The sequence below is a fragment of the Podarcis liolepis genome, assembly GCF_965112155.1.
Source record: "Podarcis liolepis genome assembly, chromosome: 1".
NCBI lineage: Eukaryota > Metazoa > Chordata > Lepidosauria > Squamata > Lacertidae > Podarcis > Podarcis liolepis.
The window spans coordinates 44,984,160-45,007,941 of NC_139554.1; the positions used below are offsets into that span (position 1 = coordinate 44,984,160).

General features: G+C 42.0%; 1 protein-coding gene across 4 annotated transcripts in view; it reads left to right on the plus strand.

The window, feature by feature from the left end:
* Nucleotides 1–1,058: 1,058 nt before the first annotated feature.
* GANC (glucosidase alpha, neutral C) overlaps nt 1,059–23,782 on the plus strand; it is a 28,225-nt gene continuing 5,501 nt past the window's right edge. The window contains exons 1-20 of one of the 4 annotated variants that reach the window (XM_083506726.1): nt 1,059–1,203; nt 2,179–2,241; nt 3,217–3,325; nt 5,055–5,182; nt 5,559–5,741; nt 5,891–5,939; nt 6,230–6,296; nt 6,824–6,920; nt 10,005–10,185; nt 10,426–10,576; nt 11,650–11,888; nt 12,428–12,554; nt 13,662–13,741; nt 15,872–16,015; nt 16,577–16,673; nt 18,163–18,264; nt 19,585–19,828; nt 20,035–20,099; nt 21,063–21,139; nt 22,735–22,809. In XM_083506726.1, the coding sequence (XP_083362852.1) occupies nt 1,175–1,203; nt 2,179–2,241; nt 3,217–3,325; nt 5,055–5,182; nt 5,559–5,741; nt 5,891–5,939; nt 6,230–6,296; nt 6,824–6,920; nt 10,005–10,185; nt 10,426–10,576; nt 11,650–11,888; nt 12,428–12,554; nt 13,662–13,741; nt 15,872–16,015; nt 16,577–16,673; nt 18,163–18,264; nt 19,585–19,828; nt 20,035–20,099; nt 21,063–21,139; nt 22,735–22,809 (2,307 nt within the window). In that variant the 5' untranslated portion in view covers nt 1,059–1,174. Of the gene's footprint in view, nt 1,204–2,178; nt 2,251–3,216; nt 3,326–5,054; nt 5,183–5,558; nt 5,742–5,890; nt 5,940–6,226; nt 6,297–6,823; nt 6,921–10,004; nt 10,186–10,425; nt 10,577–11,649; nt 11,889–12,427; nt 12,555–13,661; nt 13,742–15,871; nt 16,016–16,576; nt 16,674–18,162; nt 18,265–19,584; nt 19,829–20,034; nt 20,100–21,062; nt 21,140–22,734; nt 22,810–23,782 lie in introns of all 4 variants that reach the window. The other 3 variants (XM_083506725.1, XM_083506728.1, XM_083506727.1) reach the window with 3 other exon arrangements.

The following is a 23,782-nucleotide window of genomic DNA, read 5'->3' on the forward strand; positions in this document are numbered from 1 at the left end:
CGTGACGTCATGGCCGCGGTCATGCTTCGGACGTGAGGTGAGGTAGAAGCTGAAAAAAGAGCAAGCTGAGAAGGCAGAGAGTCCAAGCAATGTTTGATTTCTGTTTGAATAGGCTGCGGGCTATGTGGGAAGCATGGTCTTCTTGGGATGTTAATGTGACAAACTCCTCCATCGTTGGTTCAGGCTGAGATATATATATATATATATACACATGTAAATAATTTTTTTAAAATCCTTCCAGTAGCACCTTAGAGACCAACTAAGTTAGTTATTGGTATGAGCTTTCGTGTGCATGCACACTTCTTTAGATACACTGAAAGAGAAGTCACTAGACCCTTATACATAGTGGGAGGGTGGGGAGGGGTAAATAAACCATCTATCAGAAAGACACCACAGTCTCTGCTGCCTATACCTTACTCCAAAGGAAGCACGGACCCTGGGGGTATCACACTGCTTGGAGATTGGGTTGCTGCGCAACAATATGATTATTAACCTGAGTTATTAATTCCACTCGCACCTGACACCTTGCAAAATTTCATTTGAGTCAGAGTTCATGATAAACTCTTTACGGGTACAGGTGATTAATGGGGGGGTGTCTGCTTAGATGAGTGACTTTCTCTCACCTGCCTTTGTACATCATGTTTGTGTCTTGCCTTTCCTGAAGAAGCAGGTGAAATGAAATTTAGGGCATATGATCATTAGCTATATTAAATTCTGAAATAATATGTCTAAACAAGCCTACTAAATCACAACAGTGCGATCCTATCCATTTTTATTGGAAGTGTATCACAGTCAGTCCAATAAGCATGCAAAGAATCTCATCCAAAACCCCCACGTGTACTCTCTAAGAATCTTGCTTCAAATGCAGCAAGAAGTTGTGTATCTACTGACAAAGATATTAATATGCAACACGAAGAGCTGAGTGTATTGATTAGAAGACAGCGAGCCAATTTTAGCCGTCTAGACACTGCAAATATCAAACCTCTTGCATCTTCCTTCCATACCACTTCGCGAAGATATCCGGTGGGCCGGACTACGAGAAACAAAAACTCCATTTCCCAGCATGCTGTGGGAGAGTGAAACCAAAACTCTCCATTGGTTGGGGGCTTTTCTCCGCTTCTAGCCGGCAGCGACGGTAGTGATTATTCAAAAATAGCTCCGGGAGTGGGATATCATGGCATCAAGTAGCCAGGAAGAAGTAAGGTAAAATACCATATGATTCTGTAGTAGTTGTTTAGCAAACCTAAGTTGAAATCATAGTGCATGCTTCTAAAGAGAAAAATTTACTCTTAACCCACCTTTAAGTTAACTTGTTTTCTGACGTAGATACAGCTGGTAACATGTGAGTGGTAACATGCAGCGATAGATAATGAAGTGTTATACTGTAATCAGTGCTTTTTTTCTAAGGGTACACGTACCCCTAAACATTTTGTGAATTTAAGTTGGGCCTCATTGAGAGGCAGTATTTCAATATGAGTAGGAAAATGAGAGTACCCCTAAACATTTCTTTAGGAAAAAAAAGCACTGGTTATAATTGTAAGAGAGTATTTACACAAGTAAATGAAAAATTAAGAATAAGTGAAAGAAACAGCTAGAAGCTCATATTTAATAACTGTCTGATAACAAGTGATTCCAGTGTCACAGAAAAGAAAAGCAACAGTTTCTTATACCAAAATATTGCTAGCAGGCTCCATTTATATGACATAGTAACTAGAAAACAGTGACTAGAGGCTACTTTTGCACAGCACACCCTTTATAATGGACAATCTGAGGTCGCTTCTAGATGACCTGTTTATTATGATTTATCCTGATTTGTCCACACAAAGTTTGCAGGAAGATTATACATTGTCAGCTGTTCAGTATGCATTCATTTGGGTATTTTGTGCAAAGGTTAGATCAAGTCATTGCTACCCCAGACTTTCCAATGGCTTTTCCCAGCACTTTCCTAAGCACAAAAAGTCTTTTTGTTGTTCTTGTTGCACTGCAGTGCCAACTTCACTTTAATTGCACAACCTGAAGTTGCTGGTATGGAATTGAATTCCACCCAGAAAACAGCAACCATCTGAGTTTATGCTAACATGCACCCTGAGTTTATTCTAACATGGTCACCATGAGAGGGATGCTTATTCATTTTCTCAGTATCACCTTAAATTATACTGCATTAAATTTTTTTTCTAGTGTCGAAGAGGAGGCTGTGAGCAAAAGCAATTTTAAGACATGCAATCAAATTGCCTTCTACAGGTAAGGAATGTGAGTGTTTATCACTCTTAAAGGCACATGACTACTGTGCTAACACCACATTGCAAACCATAGCACTATGAAAACAGAGGGCTAGATTCAGTTATCCTGGTGCTCTAGGAAAAGCCAGGGAAGGGCTCCAGCTAGCCTAATATCACCTTCCCTCCCATTCTCCCTGCCCCCATACTCCCTCGCACTACCCCCAAATCTGCTCTGAAGGGTTGGAAAAACCCCTAGTACAGGGGTGAAGAAATGGGATTATTTCATCATCTGGGAAGCAGAAATGCTTTCGCTAACAGAACTCAGGTTAAGAACTTAATTCGTTCTGGAGGTCCGTTCTTAACCTGAAACTGTTCTTAACCTGAGGTACCACTTTAGCTAATGGGGCCTCCCGCTGCCACCGCACAATTTCTGTTCTCATCCTGAAGCAGAGTTCTTAACCCGAGGTACTATTTCTGGATTGGTGGAGTCTGTAACCTGAAGCGTCTGTAACCCGAGGTACCACTGTACCAGAAGTGCATAACATTATATTCTTTCCAGAGTTCCAGGACATTGCACCAGTAAAACAGTACTGTTTGTTGGCATCAAAACTTCTTAAAAGATTTCCAGCGTATCATAATGGAGAAAATACTGCATGCAATGGTCACACCGCTAAGTATTTTTTAAAATCACGAATAGAGTTGGTTTTGTAAATAGTGAGATGTGCTTTGCTGTGGAAAGCTGTACCAGAGAATTGAATAGCATTTTCAGTTTTCAGGTTAGGATGACATATATTAACATATATATGGAAAACCCTAAGTAGATAGTTGATTCCCACTGTTACTAGTTCATGAAGCTCTGAAAACATGTAAATCTGGGCAGCAATACTGTTTAAGCCGTTTTGGAATCAATGCGGTTTAAGTAGCCTAATAGTGAGCAGAATTGCACCCTGGATCATTAAATAAGTAATTTGATTGTGCTCTCTTCTTTATCCTTTAGGCGTCAGAAACGTTTATGTCCTGGGAAGTCCTTATACCGAGCATTGCTGGATACAGTGGAATTATCCCACAGCTGTGTCAAATTCCAAATAGTCAGTGAAGAATGCAAGGTTGGCATACAGTCTGAATGTCACTGATAAAGAAAAAAAATGAACACTTTACAATAGATTATTGCTTATGTAATATTGTACTGATGATATTTACCCAGATAATATTCATTTTCTTAGATAATGTTTACTCAGATATTTACTGATGATATCTCAGGTAATATTTACTCAGTTTTGAGATTCTTGCATGTCCAGGGAACTACCGATCTCTTGTGCAAGTATGAAGTTAAAGCTTTACTTCCACAGCTACTTAATTTTACTCTGAGATCCTCTTAAGAAGTGGGTTCATTTATTTGTTAAACCAATTTGTCTCCTAGCTTTCCAAAGTTCGTTACTGAAATTGATAAAAAATAGTTAAAAATGTTAAAACATTGATTAAAAAACCCCCTATAAACCACAAATAATTGAAATAAAAGACACAGGGTGGGGCCCAGTTGGTACCCTTGGGCTGGATTCAACTAAATAGTTGTGCCAGCGGGGGCCTGCACAAGTCCCATTATCTCAGTGGGGCCTCTCCCATTCCCCTCCTCCCATGTACCACCCAGATCAGCTGGTGGGGCAGAAGCCCCAGAATAACACATGGGAGGATGAGGGGAGGGATGGTTCCATCAGGCAAACAGAAATGCTTGCACTCTTTATCACTACTTTAAATTCTGCTTACCGAAAAGGAGGTGGGGCCATTTTTGAAGATTCCCTTCGCTTCTGCAGTCTCCCATTGCACTCACCACCCTGACTTGGTGAGTCCAACTAATTGGAGCTTAGCTGCAGTGGGGACAGTAAATTTTTCCCCTCCTATTCCAACAGCAGATGCTTCCACTGTATTGGAACGTCACCAGTTGGATTCCACCGATAGCAATTTTGATGCATCCCCTATATTAACATTTCCTTTTCAGCACATTAACCCACAGTGGTGGTGCTGTAAAAAAATGTCAGTTGAGGTAAGGCATCAAGATTGTGTTTTTCAAATGGATCAAGTCCAAATACTCTTAACATTATTATAATTATTATTTTAAAGAACAGGACCTGGTACAGATGCAACCTTCCTAAACATGGTTATGGGATTGGGATCATCCTGTGGGTCTAACTGCTCCTTCTCTCTCTCTGGCACATTAACGCTCCTCTCTCCATCTTTTTTGGAACTAACCATATTACAGTACTACCTTCAACAGGGTAAATGCTACCTGTGGATAGCTTTGAAGCAGTCTAACTATGGTTAGACATTAGTTTGCAAACTCTGGCTTAATCTACCGGTAACTACGATTAAGCAACATCAGTGATGCACATGATCTCCCAGCTTCTTGACAAGTGTACAATTAATCAGTTATCTCAGATCAGTCATCTATTTCTTACTCAAAAGCAATAATGTGAAAGTGTGAGAATTATTAACTATTTTCTACCCTGCTTTGCCATCACATACTCAAAACAACCCACAAATAAGATACTAAAGCAAATATAGAATGAATTAAAAACAATGTAAACATTAAAATATTCTTCAAAAGTCTGTGGTTGGTTTGGACTTCCATTTTTATATGCTTTATCTTTGCTGCTGTGCAAACAGATGCATGCAAGAGGGGATTAAATGCTTTTATTTCTAGTGACCCAAAACATACCAGGAGAAACTCTTTCCACCATGGCTTTCCCCCCTATTATGGTAACTGTAGATAAATGAATCAATGTGATTCGTCAGCTGCATGAATATTCTAATTGTTACTCTTTTTCTACTTATCCCCAGGAACCTCTTTTAGTAGAAATTTCTGAAATAGAGGGTAATATTTTCAGGCTTAAAATTAATGAGAAAGAGCCATTCAAACCAATATATGAAGTCCCTGATGTTCTCGTTAAAGAACCTGTCTGCCTCAGGTAAGTGATGAAGCAGAATTTGCTAAATAAGATGGAATCTGAGGACACATGTATGTGATTTGGGCTGTAATCCGTGGGGTTTATTTCTCAGTAGACATGTATAAGATTGTGCTATATTTTCAGTGACATCATAACTTGAGTTACCTCAAAATCCAAGGGTGGGTTGTTGCTCCACTCACCCTTGCATATAATGTGTAGATCTATATGGCCAGAAATGCATTTAATTGTGAAAAAGTCATTTATGCCCTGGGAATGAAATTAGAAGTTGATGTTTTTTGTTCAACTAGAATTATCAGTTTCTTAATTTGCAGCTGTTTGCATTTGGGAACAAGCTTTCAAAGGTTTTATCTGTGACTGCTATTTTCCCATTTTCCAGTCTAACAGTATTGCAGAAAGATGGAGACAAACTTGTGTTGGCTTGTGACAATGAAGACCAGCAACTTCACATCACTGCAAATCCTTTTCAGATACAGTTTGTTTGCAAGGGTGAGATTGTATGGAGTACAAACTCCAATGGCCTGCTGTATTTTGAGCACCTCCAGCCAGCCCCGCAAAGCAGGTATGATATGTCACGGTCTCCGCAATCCAACTGGAGCTAAATTATCTTGGGACGCAGTCCTAAAACTCTTACTAGTACATATTTGTAGGCAAGTCTATATATAAATATAAAAACTGATCGCTCTTTTTTGGGGGGGGGGCGTTAATTAGGAAATCTACATCGCAAGAAGAGAAAGAAGGATCAGCTAATTCCTCTAAGGTAAACTAAGCTTTTATTTGTAGAGTTTTGCCTTATGGATTCTCCAAAAGACAAAACAGTCCTTCTAACTGGGAATAGTTAGTTTAGCATTGCTAATGAATTCAATAGGCTTTCTTCCAGGGTGGTGGAATTAGGACTGTGGCCTTAATTGGCAGTTGGCCAGTGTCAGTAAAACTGCAACCCTAAACACTCTCTTGTGGGAGTAAGCCCCACTGAAATCCATGGGTCTTAGAGCTGACATGAATACAATTGCCCTATAGCTTAGATTTGGATAATTTTTATCCAAGCAGGAAAATCAAGATGACTTGGGTCTCTGGGAAGAAAAATTTGGCAAATTTTCAGACATCAAAGCTAATGGTAAGTATAGTGTCTTTCAATTTTGCTTGTAATATCTGTAATATATGTATTCATGTGTCATATGTCGACTGGATCACTTGCAAAAATAACCTGGCACTGTTTGTTCTGTAGTCATTTTTCCATAGCTAACATCTGGCTGGAGGTGCTCCTTCAATCTGCTTGTTATACACTGTGGTTCAGATTGTGTACATTTAGCTGCAGGGGCTGGAAATGGTGAGCACATATGTGCTAAACGCATTGGTCTTGTATACCTCTGTGATTTTTGAGTAAATCCAGTTTTAGCACCATCAGGATATAAGCCACTAAGTGTGCATATATATAGAGTAGGTGACAAAGAACCTCAGCAGAGGGCAGTTCCTGACAATTTTATGTGGCATGTGTTTCCAGAGTGGTTTTCTGACTTCATACTCTTTCTTATGCCATTTGTCAGGGATTATTGAGCTGTGATTCCTGAATTGCAGTGGGTTGGGATATTTGCATCCCTTTGCGTCCCTTCTGATTCTACAGTTCTATGATTCTTCTTACAGGTCCCAGCAGTATAGGCTTAGATTTTTCTTTACATGGATTTGAACATATCTATGGAATACCTCAGCATGCAGAGACACTTCTCCTTAAAAACACCAGGTAATTTAACTATGTATGCATAAAACGCTGACAAAAGGGCAGCTTTGGCCAAGTCTCTGGAATTCTCTCCCAAACTGAGATTACCCTCCTTGTTGAACTTCAGGCGCACAATTAAACTATTCTTCTTCCATTTTCCGTGCATTGGTTTTATGTATGCTGCTTAGAAATGTGAGTAATTAAGTGGTATTTTAATGTATTGAATAAAGAAATAAATGTACTGTATCTTACTCTCTCCTTTTCTCAGTTTTCTCCCTCCTCTTTCCCTTAAGAGTTCTGCTGCCTCCTTCAATCTTCAGGCCTCTGATTCTCTTGCCACTGCCTGCTCTGTTCTTTTTCTTTAGCCATCTAGGGTGCTTCCTGCTGGGGGCTTGATCCTGTGAATGGGTCATACAGATGTTGCAAGTGGGTCATTGGCAGCAAGTGGCAGCGGGACGGGGCATGCAGAATGGCATTTTGGTGTTGCATAGATGCCTGGTAAAATTGGCTTGCATGAGGAGCACCTGCCTCACAGTAAACACCCATCTGGAAGCAGCCTCTGCCTCTAGACCTTCCAACTCACGGCATGGAGCACTTTTTTCTCTCCTTAAGCCCTATATGAGGCTTTCCTCAAGATGGAGTTTGAGGACACCTTTTCCCCCCTCTGCCACCTCCACCAATCAAATCTCTGCTACAGTGCCCACTGCTTTCTTATGCCATGCTTCTTCTAATTTTCTTGCCTTCCAGGCCCTCATCTCAGGCAGCTTCCTAGTCCTCAGCAGCATCTGTTCCATTTTTCTTCACACAGCTTCCCTTTCCCAGGTTGTTCTCAGACATCCTGGAGTTTTTGTTTGTTTTTGGTTCTTGTTTTTTCAAAAAACAGAGAAGAGGATGTGGCTAATGGGTAGGCTATAAATGTAAAAAATGCTACTTTTTACTCACAGTAGCTGCATCCGCTAAAGAAACAGCTTTGTGTACAGTCGTACCTTGGGTCTCAAATGCCTTGGCTCCCAAACAAATTGCCTCTTGAATGATTAAAACCCGGAAGTGAGTGTTCCGGTTTTTGAAGGAGTTTCGGAAGCCGAACATCTGGCGTGGCTTCCGATTGGCTGCAGGACGCTCCTGCAGCCAATGTGAAGCCTTGCCTTTGTTTTCAAATGGTTCTGGGAGTTGAACAGACTCCCGGAACGCATCTGTTCGAGAATCAAGGTATGACTGTATGAGCAATTTGTTACTGACCCTTTCAAGTAGTAACAACAACAGCAACAACAACAACAATTTTATTATTTATATGCTGCCCATCTGACTGGGTTGCCCCAGTGGTGTTGTTAGAACTTACCTAAACTTCTGTGTTACTGCATCAGCTCAGGCAGTGGCAGTGGAAGAGTACTAATTCGCAGGGAAATGATGGAAAGGGACGTCAACGGAGGAGCCCTCCTCCCCTGTAAAGCCTCATCAGTAGATCCTTGCACATGGCATTCATATCTCAGCAAAGATGCCTGAGAATGCAGAGTGAAAGCGGGGCAAGTTGAACTTGACCTTTGCTTTGTTTGATTAATTCTTTTCTTCCCTGAGAGCTCCACCCTAAGCAAATACATCTTTTGCCAAATACCTCATCTAGGAAAAGAAAAGAAAAAAACCAGTTCTGGGGACAGTTTTATTTGGTGCCTCATCCCACACCAGTTTTCACACCTTGCTCTATTGTTCCTTTCAGGATTGCTGTGGTGTTTTGTGCTCTGCTAGGTTGATAGTATGCAAATAAGCTAATAAAAGGTACAGAGGTGTCTAGGGATACCTAGACCAGGAGAGATCAGTGGGTTGCAGTCCTAAGCATATTTATTACGAATTGGATTTCGCTGAACTCACCTCTGAGCAAACATGATTAGAATGGGGCTGACAGCCTTAAACTGGAGCAGCAGTGATCTCACTGGGAGCCAGAATTGCATTCAGACAACTATAAAAAAGAGCGACAGAGATGACAGTCTGTATTTATTCAAATCCCAGTTCTAATTGTCATTGTAGAACATGCAGAGTTTAAACAATACAGTATTCACCTCTGAAGTAACAGTGAGCTGAAGACTATGGTACAATCCTGTATATTTCTTTATTATTAATATTGAAGACTAGCTGATTCACAAGAAAAGTCCCTTGGGATTTAGCGCCAAAAGTGGGTGGAGTTTTCAGCATGGCTTTGCTGCCTGTCTGCTATCCCATCTCCTTCTTTTCTGGCAACCCCCTCCCCCCCCAAAAAACCCCTCTCTTTTTGCCTTCCCCTCTTCATATGATTTGATGATTTAGTGGCACCTCAGCTGTCTTGTTCTCCTCTGGGGCTGCAGTGATTTGCTTTACTCTCCCTTATTTGCTTGTTCAGAATCAGAGTTTGGGGAAAGTGCTCTTGTTCCCTTTTAAGGTCCCTTACTAGGTCACCTTAAGGGACGCAGGTGGCGCTGTGGGTTAAACCACAGAGCCTAGGACTTGCTGATCGGAGGGTCGGCGGTTCGAATCCCCGCAACAGGGTGAGCTCCCGTTGTTCGGTCCCTGCTCCTGCCAACCTAGCAGTTTGAAAGCATGCCAAAGTGCAAGTAGATAAATAGGTACCACTCCGGCAGGAAGGTAAACAGCGTTTCCGTGCGCTGCTCTGGTTCACCAGAAGCGGCTTAGTCATGCTGGCCACATGACCCGGAAGCTTAACTCCAGCTCCCTCGGCCAATAAAGCGAGATGAGTGCCGCAACCCCAGAGTTGGTCACGACTGGACCTAATGGTCAGGGGTCCCTTTACCTTTACTAGGTCACCTTGGGAAGCAAATGTTCAGGGGTGTCCTCTGGGAATGTTGTTCCCCAGCAGCGTAGCTTGTGCTCACGGGGAAGAGCAGCATCACCTTCTCCATCCCAGCGCCTTGGAGGAGCCCCACCCCCCATCAAGTACAGTGCAATGCACTCCAGTTACAGCATAAGAAACCATTTCTAAGGACAGCTGCTTCCGCTGGTGCCGTTAGCAAGTATTAAATCTATAGCCATCAGTCTCTTGCATTGGACAAAAACAGAAGTAGCGTCTACCTCCAGCATCAGCAAAGTGCTCTGTGCAAACATCTTGTCTGTCTGTTCCAGCGATGGTGATGTCTACCGGCTTTATAACCTGGATGTCTTCGGATACAAAGTTCACAGCAAAATGGGCATTTATGGTGCCGTGCCCTTGCTCTTGGCTCACAAACCCGGCAGAACGGCTGGGATCTTCTGGCTGAATTCCTCAGAAACTCTGGTGGAGATTGCTACCAAAGCCGCAATGGAGGTGAGGCCAGTGCTGGAATCTAGCTCCTGCATGGAAGTGCTTCTCCAGTGCATGGGGGTTAGTGTGACATTCTAGAGAACTCTGCGAGCAGTGCAGAATGGATGCTGAGTGGGCAGCCTCTCACCTCTGCTGGGGCACGAAAGGTGGAGTGATGACAGGCACGTCGAAACTCACCATCTGGGACCTCCATGTGTATCAAAAGCCATACCGTTACCTTTTTCTGATTGCTTTGTTTGACAGGTTTTGTCCTCCAAAACTCCAGAAACTTCGAAGCAGAGAGTGCTTCCTCAAACTGATGTGCGCTGGATGTCGGAAAGTGGGATCATTGACACTTTCATCCTAATGGGGCCCCAACCCTTTGATATTTTTAAGCAGTATGCACAACTGACAGGTACTGTCTTACAATACAAATGCGGGTGAAACTCGAAAAATTTGAATATCGTGGAAAAGTTCATTTATTTCAGTAATTCAACTTAAAAGGTGAAACTAATATATGAGATAGACTCCTGACATGCAAAGCGAGATATGTCAAGCCTTTATTTGTTATAATTGTGATGATTTTTTGAGTTTCACCTGTACATCCTGAAACTGCTTTAAGTGGCAAGAATAAACATTAAGGTGGCATACCCAGCTTGTGTATGCAAGAGAGAGAGAGATCTATTTCTGTTAAGTTGTGGGTGAACATATCAGAGGACACAGCGATTCTTCAAACAGCTCTTGTTTATTCACAGGCCGGAACAGAACTGAACTGAAGGGTTCAGCCAGCCTGCTTATATAGAGCTCCAGAACAACTTTCTGTAACTATCCAATCACTGAACGTCACTTTTAAGCCCTTATTTGCATATGTGGACCTGAGTGAAAACTGTATCCCCCTGCTGGCCCAGGGTGAGAACTTCAGTACATAACAATTTCTAAGCAGTTAAAGATATAGAACCATTGTAATAGAGTCAGGGGGGCAGAGAGAGAGAGAGAGAAGTAGCAGTTCACTACCGAGTTCATTCCCCCATCTGTCTGCATCTACCACATCTGTGTCACAGGTTCAACTTCACTGGTAACACTGACAAGCCACTCACCAAAAAAGGAACATCTCCCCACCCCTGTATTTTGTTTCTGTCTCACCTTTCACATATCGTGGAACTCAGGACAGTGTTATGCAGGCCCAGATCTGCTTAGCTGAAACAAGGAGGACATACCATGTGCCTTCAGGACGTAGCCTCTGGCAGGTGGGCAAATAACTGCTCACAAAGCTACATTAGCAACCCGAAGCACTTTCTAGTTTCAAAGTAAGGAAAAGGATTCTGTGCTGCTTTCATTACAACGAGACTCTTCTTGTACACTTTTAATGCCTCTAGTGCAGCTGAGAAAGTTCAAGCAAAAATAAATATTTAGCACTTAATTGTGACTTTGGTTTTAATTTGGATGATTGCATTGTTTTCCCTTTCTCCCTTTTTTTGTTGTTGCTAGGCACTCAAGCCCTGCCCCCACTCTTCTCCCTTGGCTACCACCAGTGCCGCTGGAATTACGAAGACGAGGACGACGTGGAAGGGGTAGATGCAGGTTTCGATATGCATGACATCCCATATGACGTCATATGGCTTGACATCGAGCACACAGATGGCAAGCGGTACTTCACATGGAATAAGGAGAAGTTTGGCAATCCCGAGAGGATGCAGAAGCAGATACTCATGAAGAAAAAGCGCAAGGTGGGTAACGTAGAGAAAGTAGGGAGAAAAATTTCTTTGGATGTCTGCAGCTCTTGTGGCCTTCATGTGTAGCAGGCAGACCCAGTCCGCCCCTGAGGTTGGGGATCAAGCGCTCGCTTCAGATGGTGCAAGTGAAAAAGGCAGTGCTCCACCCTCCTGACCACTTCTACTGCTATGAGGGTGCTATTCTGGCATGTGGCATAGCTCCTTGTCTGCCCCACAGAAACCAGGTGGTAAAACTTCCAGGACCGCCCCAGCTCCTGCCAAGTTTGGCAAGAGCCAGGGTGGGCAGGAAAGGAGACAGCAACTCCCATTTCACCTCAGGTGGTGAAACAGGAAGGGCCGCCCCTGATCCATTCACATCCATTGAGCTGTGATTCCCAACTTTTTAATACGTTGATACTGTCTGTTGCATTTTTTAAAATGTGTAATTTAATGTTACCTGTAAGTCACCTCGGAAGGTTTTGTATTCTGAAAGACAGGATGTAAATAATGGTAATCCATACATGATAATATTGTGCCGTCTCTCATGTTGGCAGCTGGTCGTCATTCTGGATCCCCATATTAAAGTTGATCCTCTGTATACCATATACTCACAAGCAAAAGAAAGAGGTTACTTTGTAAAAGACCGTAAAGGCAAAGATTTCGAAGGCATCTGTTGGCCAGGTAATAAAGCCCCTCCTTTACTTTTACAAATCTGATGACTGACATTTATGGAAGTTAAAATTTATTAATAAATAGAAATAAGTTTTATTCTGTACATTAATTGTGTGTGTGATACTGTCTTTCTGTTCTCCTTTTTCAAATCTGTGTTGATAACTTAATGTGATATATAATTCCTTTTTAAAAAGGGTTAAATGGTTTTTTATGGTCAGAAGTTTGAAGAAAATTAAAAAAATGACTTCTACTCCTCACTGACATTTTTTTAAAAAGCTCTTGATCCTTAATACCTCTAACTTTATTTAAACAGGTATTGCTACCAGGTGTTAGTCAGCTGGATCCAAGAGACCCTTTGTCTCTATTTATTTATCATGGCAAGGCAATGATGGCATCGGCTTCAAAATTCTAAGACTAGGACCTGCTTCCTCTGCTCACTCGGCTCACCAGCCCTTTGCCCTTCCCCCTCACCTGACAAAGTCCCCTTTACACCGCAACCCCCTCCCTTATCTACCCACAGCTCACCCAGGCCTCTCCCCTTCTGTCCCTTTTAAAGGAGGGAGCAGGCAGTTCACAGGGCATCTATGTGAAGGACCTCCCCACCACCACCATTTGCCTGGGCGGGCATGATGACACCTTACATTTTTATTATATGTATAGGAAGATATAGACATTTGGCCTGTAAGCATGATGACCCTTGTCCAACAACAAGACTAACATTGCAGAGTGTGCACAAAGATGCAGAGAGGGTAATATAGTGAACTCTTCCAGTCTCCACCACTGGAAGTTAAATAAACAAACTATAGGTGATGTTAAATAAAAAATAGCATCAGCTGGGTTGGTGGCTGATAATTATCAGGATTGCAGCAGGCAAGGATTGGAAATTAAACACTTTCCTCCTATGTTGTGGTTCTGAGGAAAAATCTCTTATATGAAGCTAGTATTTGCTGTAAAAACCCTCTTTGTTGTATTATTGTATTTGCTTGAATATTAATAGGAGTTTCGCATTGTATTTGTCAACCACAGCATGAAGGCCATATGTTATTTATTTAAATCTTTATAAGCCGCCATCCAGACTTAAGTCCTGCAAATGTCATAATTTCCTCACACCTGCAGGTCTCTCATCTTACCTGGATTTCACCAATCCTGAAGTCCGAGAATGGTATGCAGATCAATTTGCCTTCAGTGCATATAAGGTTTGTGTTCTTTTCTCATGACCCTGTGTGGCAGGATCCTTGGCAGAAAAACCAAGCTCTTAAAAAGTAAGAAACAGGGACTTTCATTTGATGACCGAGGAAGAGGATTGATCCAAAATATACTGATAAGCGAAGGTTTCCACACAGTCGTTTCTCCATATGACACCAAAGGGACAACTTGGCTCATGCAAGTTCCATTGGAGAACTGTAGCGTCTAACCAATTCCAAATCCTTTTGTGTTGAACGTGATATGGGAATTTTACCATTTGGGATGCTAACCTGGAAGGAAACTTGCTAGTGTTGTGCATGTTCTTCATTCATTCTGGTCCCAGTTGCCCAAGGGTGCCCAAGAAAGAAGAAAAGAACCCTATAAGCATTTTGCTTAGAAACCTCTAAAGAAGCCAGCAGCTGATAAAAAATGTAGGGTTGCCACTGTCAGAAACAAATGTCAAAGCAAAGATCTGAGATATACCCATTGTATACGGTGGTGCTGCCAAAACTCAAAATTATGCAGTTTTCAGGTTGAATCTATTAAGAGTTTATAAATAGGTACCAAGACCAGTTCTCATAGATACTTAAGACATTTAAAAATAACAGAGAAGCTTTATCTGAGCTTTTATCATGGGATTAGAATTTTAACAAGCTAATTATATTGCTGATGGGATTAGTTTTCCCACCATTAATTCTAATGGTTAGATAAAAAGGTAAAGGGACCCCTGACCATTAGGTCCAGTCGTGGCCGACTCTGGGGTTGCAGCACTCATCTCATTTTATTGGCCAAGGGAGCTTCCGGGTCATGTGGCCAGCATGACTAAGCCACTTTTGGCGAACCAGAGCAGCGCACGGAAACGCCGTTTACCTTCCTGCCGGAGCGGTACCTATTTATCTACTTGCACTTTGACGTGCTTTCGAACTGCTAGGTTGGCGGGAGCAGGGACCGAGCAGGGATTCAAACCGCCGACCTTCTGATCGGCAAGTCCTAGGCTCTGTGGTTTAACCCACAGCGCCACCCGCATCCCTATGGGTATCCCTAATCTATCCGTAATGGGTAGATAGATCCCACCTGTTCTTGAAGCCCATAAGAGTCCAAGAGAAGCTTCTCTGACAACTGCTTTCCTCTCATAATAATAATAATAATAATAATAATAATTAATAATAATTTATTATTTATACCCTGCCCATCTGGCTGGGCCTCCCCAGCCACTCTGGGTGGCTTCCAAAAGAATATTAAAATACTGTGATACATCAAACATTAAAAGCTTCCCTAAACAGGGCTGCCTTCAGATGTCTTCTAAAAGTCTGGTGGTTGTTGTTCTCTTTGACATCTGGTGGGAGGGCATTCCACATGGAGGGCGCCACTACCGAGAAGGCCCTCTGCCTGGTTCCCTGTAACTTGGCTTCTCGCAGTGAGGGAACTGCCAGAAGGCCCTCGGTGCTGGACCTCAGTGTCCGGGTAGAACGATGGGGGTGGAGATGCTCCTTCAGGTATACTGGACCGAGGCCGTTTAGGGCTTTAAAGGTCAGCACCAACACTTTGAATTGTGCTCGGAAACATACTGGGAGCCAATGTAGGTCTTTCAAGACCGGTGTTATATGGTCTCGGCGGCCGCTCCCAGTCACCAGTCTGGCTGCTGCATTCTGGATTAGTTGTAGTTTCCGGGTCACCTTCAAAGGTAGCCCCACGTAGAACGCATTGCAGTAGTCCAAGTGGGAGATAACCAGAGCATGCACCACTCTGGCGAGGCAGTCTGCAGGCAGATAGGGTCTCAGCCTGCGTACCAGATGGAGCTGGTACACAGCTGCCCTGGACAAGGATTTAACCTGTGCCTCCATGGACAGCTGTGAGTCCAAAATGACTCCCAGGCTGCACACATGGTCCTTCAGGGGCACAGTTACCCCATTCAGGACCAGGGAATCCTCCACACCTGCCCGCCTCCTGTCCCCCAGAAACAGTACTTCTGTCTTATCAGGATTCAATCTCAATCTGTTAGCCGCCATCCATCCTCCTTAGAGTAGTCTGCTTTACATTTTTGAGAGCTTTGTAAGCATGTGTATACCTACCCAGACTCTGTGTGTGTGCGTTAATTGTGGATTAAACCAACAGCTTTTATGTAATTAAAATGTTGATAGGGTTCTTCTGAAATCCTTTTTGCCTGGAATGATATGAATGAGCCCTCAGTCTTCAGAGGAGTAGAGCTAACCATGCAGAAGGATGCTGTCCATTATGGCAAATGGGAACATCGAGAAGTCCATAATCTCTATGGTTTCTACCAGGTATGGCCTTTGCAGGTGAACAGTTTCAATTCCAGTCCTCATGCTACTAATTTGTGATGATTAATTATTGTTATTGTATATTTTACATTTTAACTCTTCTTAATTAAGAATAACAAAAGCATACCATTAAATGATAGTTACAGTAATTTATCGTGGCTTCAACAAGAAGTATGTCTCAGAATTGTATTATACTTTGCCTTGTACTAGTCTAAGACTGTACAAGCCCATTTCCCTCAAAAACAGATCATTCTTTTCTGTATTCCTTCCTTGTTTAAATTCATTTGTTTACTTTTAGAAACAATGCCTCATACTGTCAATAACCCTTCCTGTATGAAGAGCGTGTGTTTAAAAAAATCAGTCTTGCCAGCTCCTGTTCTTTCCTGTACAAGCCACAGGGCGATTGATTCATGTCAGCCTTCTCTGTTGCTGTTTTAAGGTGTTCTATCTGGCTCTTCTCAGTCCAGAAATGCTGTTGTATTTTTACTGTTCCTGGCCTTCTCTCTGTAGTAGAGTTATAACAGCTGTGTTAAAGCAGACATGTTTCCCTCTGGTGTGTTTCAGCAAATGGCAACTGCAGAAGGACTGATCAGACGAAGTGGGGGGCTGGAGAGGCCTTTTGTTCTCACACGCTCGTTCTTTGCTGGCTCACAAAAGTATGGTAAGCATAGAATAAGGAAGAATGATGATTAACACGACTTAGCTCCCCTTTTCAAGCATCCTCTTCAAACATCAATTAAATCCCCACACAACCATCAAACTCACTGAGTTATTTTGCGCTAGTCACCATCTCAACCTGCCCTATCTCACAAGCCCATTTCTGTACAAGGCTTGTTGTGAAGCTAAAATGGGGGGAAGGGACAATCATGTGTGCCACCAAGAGCTCATTGGGGAAAGGGCAGGATGAAAATGTAAGGAATGAATGAATAATCTTTAAACTTTGCTTCCCCAGTAACCAGGCTAACCTCAAATATAGTCTTGTTTTATAATCAGGTGTGTGAGAGAGAGACAAGTTCCCCAAACGTACAGAAAATTCTCAGATGTCTGAGGGTGCGGGGGGAAATGCAGAAAACCCTTTGTATCATCTAACAAGTCTAAATAATCATATTCTAACAAGTCTAAATAATCATATTCTGTAACAATTTAAAACATTTCTTATGAATGAAACTTTCTTCTAAGTCTTGATTGAAACTTACTAGGTGTGTCTTGGGAGCAAATAACATTCTTTTGAGGACAAGATTCTCTTGGGGTTCCTCACAATACTATTCTCCTTCCCTCCTCCTGAGGGACGTTGGCGGAATTCATTTTATATCTTTGGACAAGGATTTTTGAAATCCCGTCAACAAATCACTGTATCTTTTTCTGTTGGTTCCCAGGGCCTCAGAACTAGGTCTTTGCCCGCTCGTGCTATCTGAAACCCCTTTAGCTTGAAATGCCAAGGATTGAATTTGAGACTTCAGATATTCGGAGCATCTGTCATGCTATGGAGTTGTCATAATATTAAGCTGTTGCCTCTTCTTGTACTGCAAATAAGTTAAAGAAGGAATGTTATAAGTTAAATAAGGAACATAGTCAACTCAAGTGTCTAATAGGGGTGGAAATAAGTAATAAATAGCAACTTAATATTGGGCTGTAGCTTTCAGGCTTTCACAATAGGTAGATTTTTAAGATGCTGAAAACCCAGATTGTAACTCACTCATTGATGTTCTGAGAGATCGTGTTATTATCTCAATGACACGTGTATTGAGTGCTGTCATCAAAAAGACACGTGCTGATCAGACTGAAATCAGTCTGTTTGCCAACTTCCTTTTCAGAGGCTGAGGATTGAGCAGAGGACCTACTGGCCTGATTTTAGGGTGCATTTCCTCTATCCTTGTTCTTCTTAAATCAAGAACAGTGTGACAACTGACACTGATCTTGTCACCATGCAGACACCAGAACAGGGATCAAATGTGATGTATGGCTGACCTATCGCACAATGCAGTTCATGTGAGTCATTATCAAACAGCTGATAGGGGTAACATATGGATTTGTACACCTGCACACATATAGCATGAGCCTCATGCTCATCTGCTTAGAAGTAAAACCTATGGATATCTTTTGAACTCAACACCCAATGTCCACAAACACTGTGAACTTGATATTTCTAGGTGCCGTATGGACTGGAGACAATAAAGCAAAATGGCAGTACTTGAAAATCTCCGTTCCAATGTTGCTGACAATCAGTATGGCAGGAATTTCTTTCTGTGGAGGTAAGGGATGTGTTGGTTTGCAGTCTCCATCTTACTAAGCAATTGAGCTCATTTCACTTGTGCCTTTTCAAAAGCCTCAATTATTTCTATGAATAGAAGCTTCACTGTATTGTTTTAGGTGCTGGTTGAAATCATATTTATTTCAACAACAGTATCCAGACAAAGTTGAGTCTTAGTTTACTCTTTCTTCCTTTTTTGCTGTTTTTGTCTGGGTATCATTGATAATTATTTTATACTCCTTAATGTATACTGCTTAGAGATTTCTGTTGATTAACTTTTTTCTTCTTAAAAATCTAAATAAATTAACTTTAATATGGTGAGTTATAGCTGACCTTGAGAGGGCGTCCATCCACAGGGAACATAGTAAACTGCCTTATACGAAGTCAGATCATTGTGCCATCTAGTCAAGTATGGTCTCTGATGACAGGCAGAGCCTCCTTAAGGTCTTTCGTGGCCTGATCTGTATATTCCAGGGTATGAACCAGGTGCTTTTTGTTCACACACAAAATCACAAACAGCTTCCTAGGTGGGGTAGAACCACCTGTAGCTGCAAACTGGTCATGACATGACTTGGTGGTAGAGCACACACTTTATAGTAACAGTTTGCACACCTGCAGTTGGTTGCAGGTTTGATCCCCGTGTGGGACAGCTGCATATTCATGCATTGCAGGGGATTGGACTAGATGATCCTCAGGGTCCCTTCCAACGCTACAATTCTATGGTTAGAGCGTGGTGCTGATAATGCCAAGATTGCAGGTTTGATCCCCGTATGGGACAGCTGCATATTTCTGCATTCTACTAGGTGATCCTCAGGGTCCCTTCTAACTCTAGAATTCTATGATTCTTGAGTAGAGTCAAGTCACAGTGCTAACTTCCTGGAAGGTGAGTCCCTGCCAGTTACCAGAAGAGGGAGGGCTGCAGAGGTTGGCATGATGCCGGCACACTGGCAGAGCCAGTCTGGCGCTCCCACCAGTGCACCTGTGCTGATTTTCCCATCTCCTCTCCCTCCCGCTAACTGGCAGTGACACACCTTGCAGGAAGCTAATGTTGTGGCTCCTCCCTACCAGCTGAGCCATGTCTGCAAAGCATGTGCTCTACCACTGAGCTTAACATCCTTTCTCCTGATTTTTGGAATACATGCATATCCAGTTTGCGGTCACAGGTTTCCAGTAGTTTTCTTATTCCTTCTTCTCTGAAGTAGTTTCTGTGTTGGGGGGAAATTGCTTTTCTGAAAATACAGCCCAACTGGGGAAGAATCTGGGAAGTTTGCGTTTTCCAACCCTTTCTCAGAAACCAATTCATACTTTTTCTGAAATCCAGCTGATGTGGGCGGATTTATTGGAAATCCAGAACCAGAGCTGCTAGTTCGATGGTATCAGGCTGGAGCCCTACAGCCTTTCTTTAGAGGGCATGCCAATATGAACACCAAGCGCCGTGAGCCCTGGTTGTTTGGTGAGGAGAACACGCGGATCATCAGAAATGCTATCAAGGAGCGCTATTCCCTTCTTCCATATCTCTATGCTTTGTTTTATCGAGCACATACAGTTGCAGAGCCGGTCATGAGGTAAGCTCGGAATTAAAGAGACTAATTTCTGCTTCATAATTCATTATGGGACTACTATAAATCCTAGTGAATCTTAAATGATTAAAATAGCACCTAAATAACATTCAAATTATAAACAGAAAATAGTGACCCTTGGTTTCTGATATGAATACTAGTGCACGTCTTCTAAAAAGTCTTTGCTGCTTCCACTTTATTCCTTTACATAGACCTGTTTGGGTAGAATTCCCCAAGGAACTGGAAACGTTTGGCATCGAAGATGAGTATATGCTTGGTAAGTTTAAAGGTTGAAGGAACCTTTTATAAAACATGGCAGTGGTGTAATCAGAAGATGCAACAGCTGTGACAGAAAGGCAACACACAAACTGGAAGGGATGAGGAAGATGTCTCATGTTAGTGGTTAGGATTCATCCAGAGAACTCTGAGGAGATCAGGCCTATAGTTTCAGAATTCCCAGTCTTCCATAGACCAGATGTGAGCTTGCTTCATTCTGCACTCGTTGCTTCCGGTCTCCTTGGCTGGCAAAGCTAGTTAAACAGTCACTGGTCCTCTCGTGATGGGTATAGAGAGGTGTTCGTGGGAATCCTTCCTAGGGACACACTCCATACTTTCAGGAAATAACTACAGAAGAAGAAATGTGAACTCCATGAGTGTTCTGATAATGAGGGAAAAGTAATTCTAGCATTTCCTTATGGAGTGCATTCTGATTAGACTGTGCCAATTAATCTTTGCCTCTTAATCTTAGGAAAGAATTGAAATTGTTTTATACTATGTTTTGAATAATTTTTCTCACAGATTAATGTCAATCACTTCTGTCGGCTCAAGGCTATTCTCTATAATGCTGTGGATAGCAGGCTGGGTTTGGATACAAAAAGCCCATCTTCAAATTCCAGCCCAGTCAGGAAGCCCCCTGCGTGGCCTTTAGCAAATCACTACTTCAGAAACTTCAGGGTTGTTGTGAGGACAAATTAGATAGAATTTGTAAAGCATCTTTGAACACTGGAAAGTTTTGTGAGAAAGGATTAACTGTTAGGAACCTGCTATTTGCATATTCAAACAAGACCTCTTGCATATTCTAGACAAGTTTTTTTTTTTAATGGCATAGTCACACCTCTAATAGAAAAGAAGGTACTACTTTTCCAAATGCTATACTGAATCCATGGTAGAAATATCAGCAAATGGCTAAATAATGATATAATCCCATAGTAGTATCGCTTTTCTTCTCTATGTACTTCAGGAAATGCTTTGTTGGTGAATCCAGTCACTGAACCAAAAGTCACTGCAGTCAATGTCTTTCTGCCTGGCCCTCAAGAGGTAATGAAAACTATTATCAATTCATTTATTTCCCTTTTTTATATACCCTTGTGTTTCTATGGGGCTTTCAATCAAAATTAGGCTACTAGGCATTTCTGCAGTAGGTATTAAGTACATCATCTGGGACTGCACAAAACAGCCCTCACCATAATCAAATTTAATCTAAGCAATAGTCTAATAAAAATAAGCTACCTAGCTTCCTCTGAAAGCTTCTGCACAGCATTCAGACAACTAGTTTATCAGTCTTGTTTTTATACTGATTTATATTTATGCTGTTGTTTTATATATATTTGATTGTTACTCAGTATGAACTTGCTTTTTGCAACAAAGAGCAAGGCAGGAATGTTTTAAATAAAATGTATTTTAAACATTCAGTAAGAGTTGGACCTCAAATTGCTAATACTCCTTCAGTTGCATCCCTCATGGTGCAACTGCAGTGACCTATGTTTCCAAATGGCTTCTAGACTATTTTAGAAAGTGCTGCAGCAGGCATTGTGCGTATTAAATACTTTGGTTGATATTTGGATGGATTTTTGCAATCAGTGGGGTAGCTCCTTGTGTCCCCCTCCACTAGCTCTCAAACATGCTTGTTGCAACAGCACTGCCTTGTGGTCCCAATTCAAGATGCTGCTTTGCTTTCCTAAAAATTGCAATTCCAAGCTCTTCATGGCCTTGGACTTACATTTCATCTGATGCATGAAGTGTAACATAACTCAGCATAACACTTAATGAAATGTAGGTCCCATGAAGGCCTTGGAATTGCAACTGTATATTGTATATACACACTGCAATTGCACGTACACATTGGGTTGTACCTAGCTCTGTGTGAATAGCATTCCACTCATGCAACAGAACTTTTGCTTCCTCTGCCCTCCCTTTGCCTCCCCCAAAATCTGCTCCAAAATGTCCCCAAACCCTCTGGAGTAAAATTTGAGGATGCACGGGGGACTGCAGATGAGACAGAAGAGTTCCTTTGCACAAGTGGAAGTCAGTTGCAGGAGCAGAACAGCAGCATTGGATACAACCCATTGGTTTTGGGTTTTTTGAGAGGGGGTGTAAAAAATTGAGGTTAGGGGGAAATACAAAAAAAAGTATAGGCATTGATGTAAACGCTGGTAATTCACATAGCAGACACCGGTACCAGACTGCTGATGTGTCACCAAGAACAGTGTTGTGAACCACCACTGCTAAGTATGCAATTTTCCATGTCTGTACTTCTCTGCATTATATTTCTTATTTGTACAACCCTCCTTCATCTGACCTGACCAAATGCCCCCATGTGCATATAATATATATACATATATCTCAGGGTAATATTTCATGCATCTGATGAAGTAGACTGTAGTCCATGAAAGCTTGGGCTGTAATCAATGTGTTAATCTTTAAGGTGTTACAAGATTATTGTTCTTAATACTCTGGTTTTATTATCACTTTCTTATTGCTTTTACATGTGTGGATATTGGTGAATTATTGGTTGATTTGATATTCTGTCAGGCATTTATGTCATGGCGTTCCTTAAGCAAGGTAAGGAGGTGGGATCTAAATTTGTAGAACTCATTCAGGGTTCTTCCTTTTTCCTGTTTATCCTGCTGCAGATCTGGTATGACTTTCGAAAATGTATCCGTCTGGAAGGTCACGGCACAGTGAAGATTCCAGTCACACTGAACAGTGTACGTTTGTGTTTTTATATCACTGATTTGACTGGGGGGGAGGCGGGACTTGCTTCAAAGACTTGTGGATAGGGTTGTATATGTACCCAACACAGACAACAATTACAGTGGTGCCTCGCAAGACGAAATTAATCCGTTCCGCGAGTCTCTTCGTCTTGCGGTTTTTTCGTCTTGCGAAGCACGGCTATTAGCAGCTTAGCGGCTATTAACGGCTTAGCGGCTTAGCGGCTATTAACGGCTTAGCGGCTTTAAGAAAAAGGAAACAAACTCGCAAGAACTCGCAAGACGTTTCGTCTTGCGAAGCAAGCCCATAGGGAAATTCGTCTTGCGGAACGACTCAAAAAATGGAAAACTCTTTCGTCTTGCGCGTTTTTCGTCTTGCGAGGCATTCGTCTTGCGAGGTACCACTGTATGTTTGAATCTGCAAGGTTAAGAAGGTACTATGAGGAAATAATTTGAATGCAAGAATGTAGATTTGAATGCAAGAATAGGCCCGAAGGCTTGACCGTTGAAGGCTTTGAATACACTTCCCCCTTAAATTACAACATTTATCTAGAAATATATACATATAAAAGCATACAGACATCCAGTACAGTGGAACCTTGGTTCTTGAATGGCTTAGTTGACGAACAAATCGGCTCCCGGACACTGAAAACCCAGAAGTAAGTGTTCCAGTTTTTGAATGTTTTTCGGAAGTCAAACATCCAACACAGCTTCTGCTTGAGTGCAAGAAGCTCCTGCAGCCTATCAGAAGCCACACCTTGGTTTTCGAACAGTTTTGGGAGTCGAACAGACTTCCAGAATGGATTAAGTTCGAGAAGCAAGGTACCACTGTAATTCTATTTGTTATTCCTCATAACATGATTGTATTCATTGGCATCCATGAAATAAAATAATAAACTATGAAATAAAATAATAAACTTCAAATCATTCACAAATGGTACTGTATTGCAGTTTCACACGAGGCTATGGA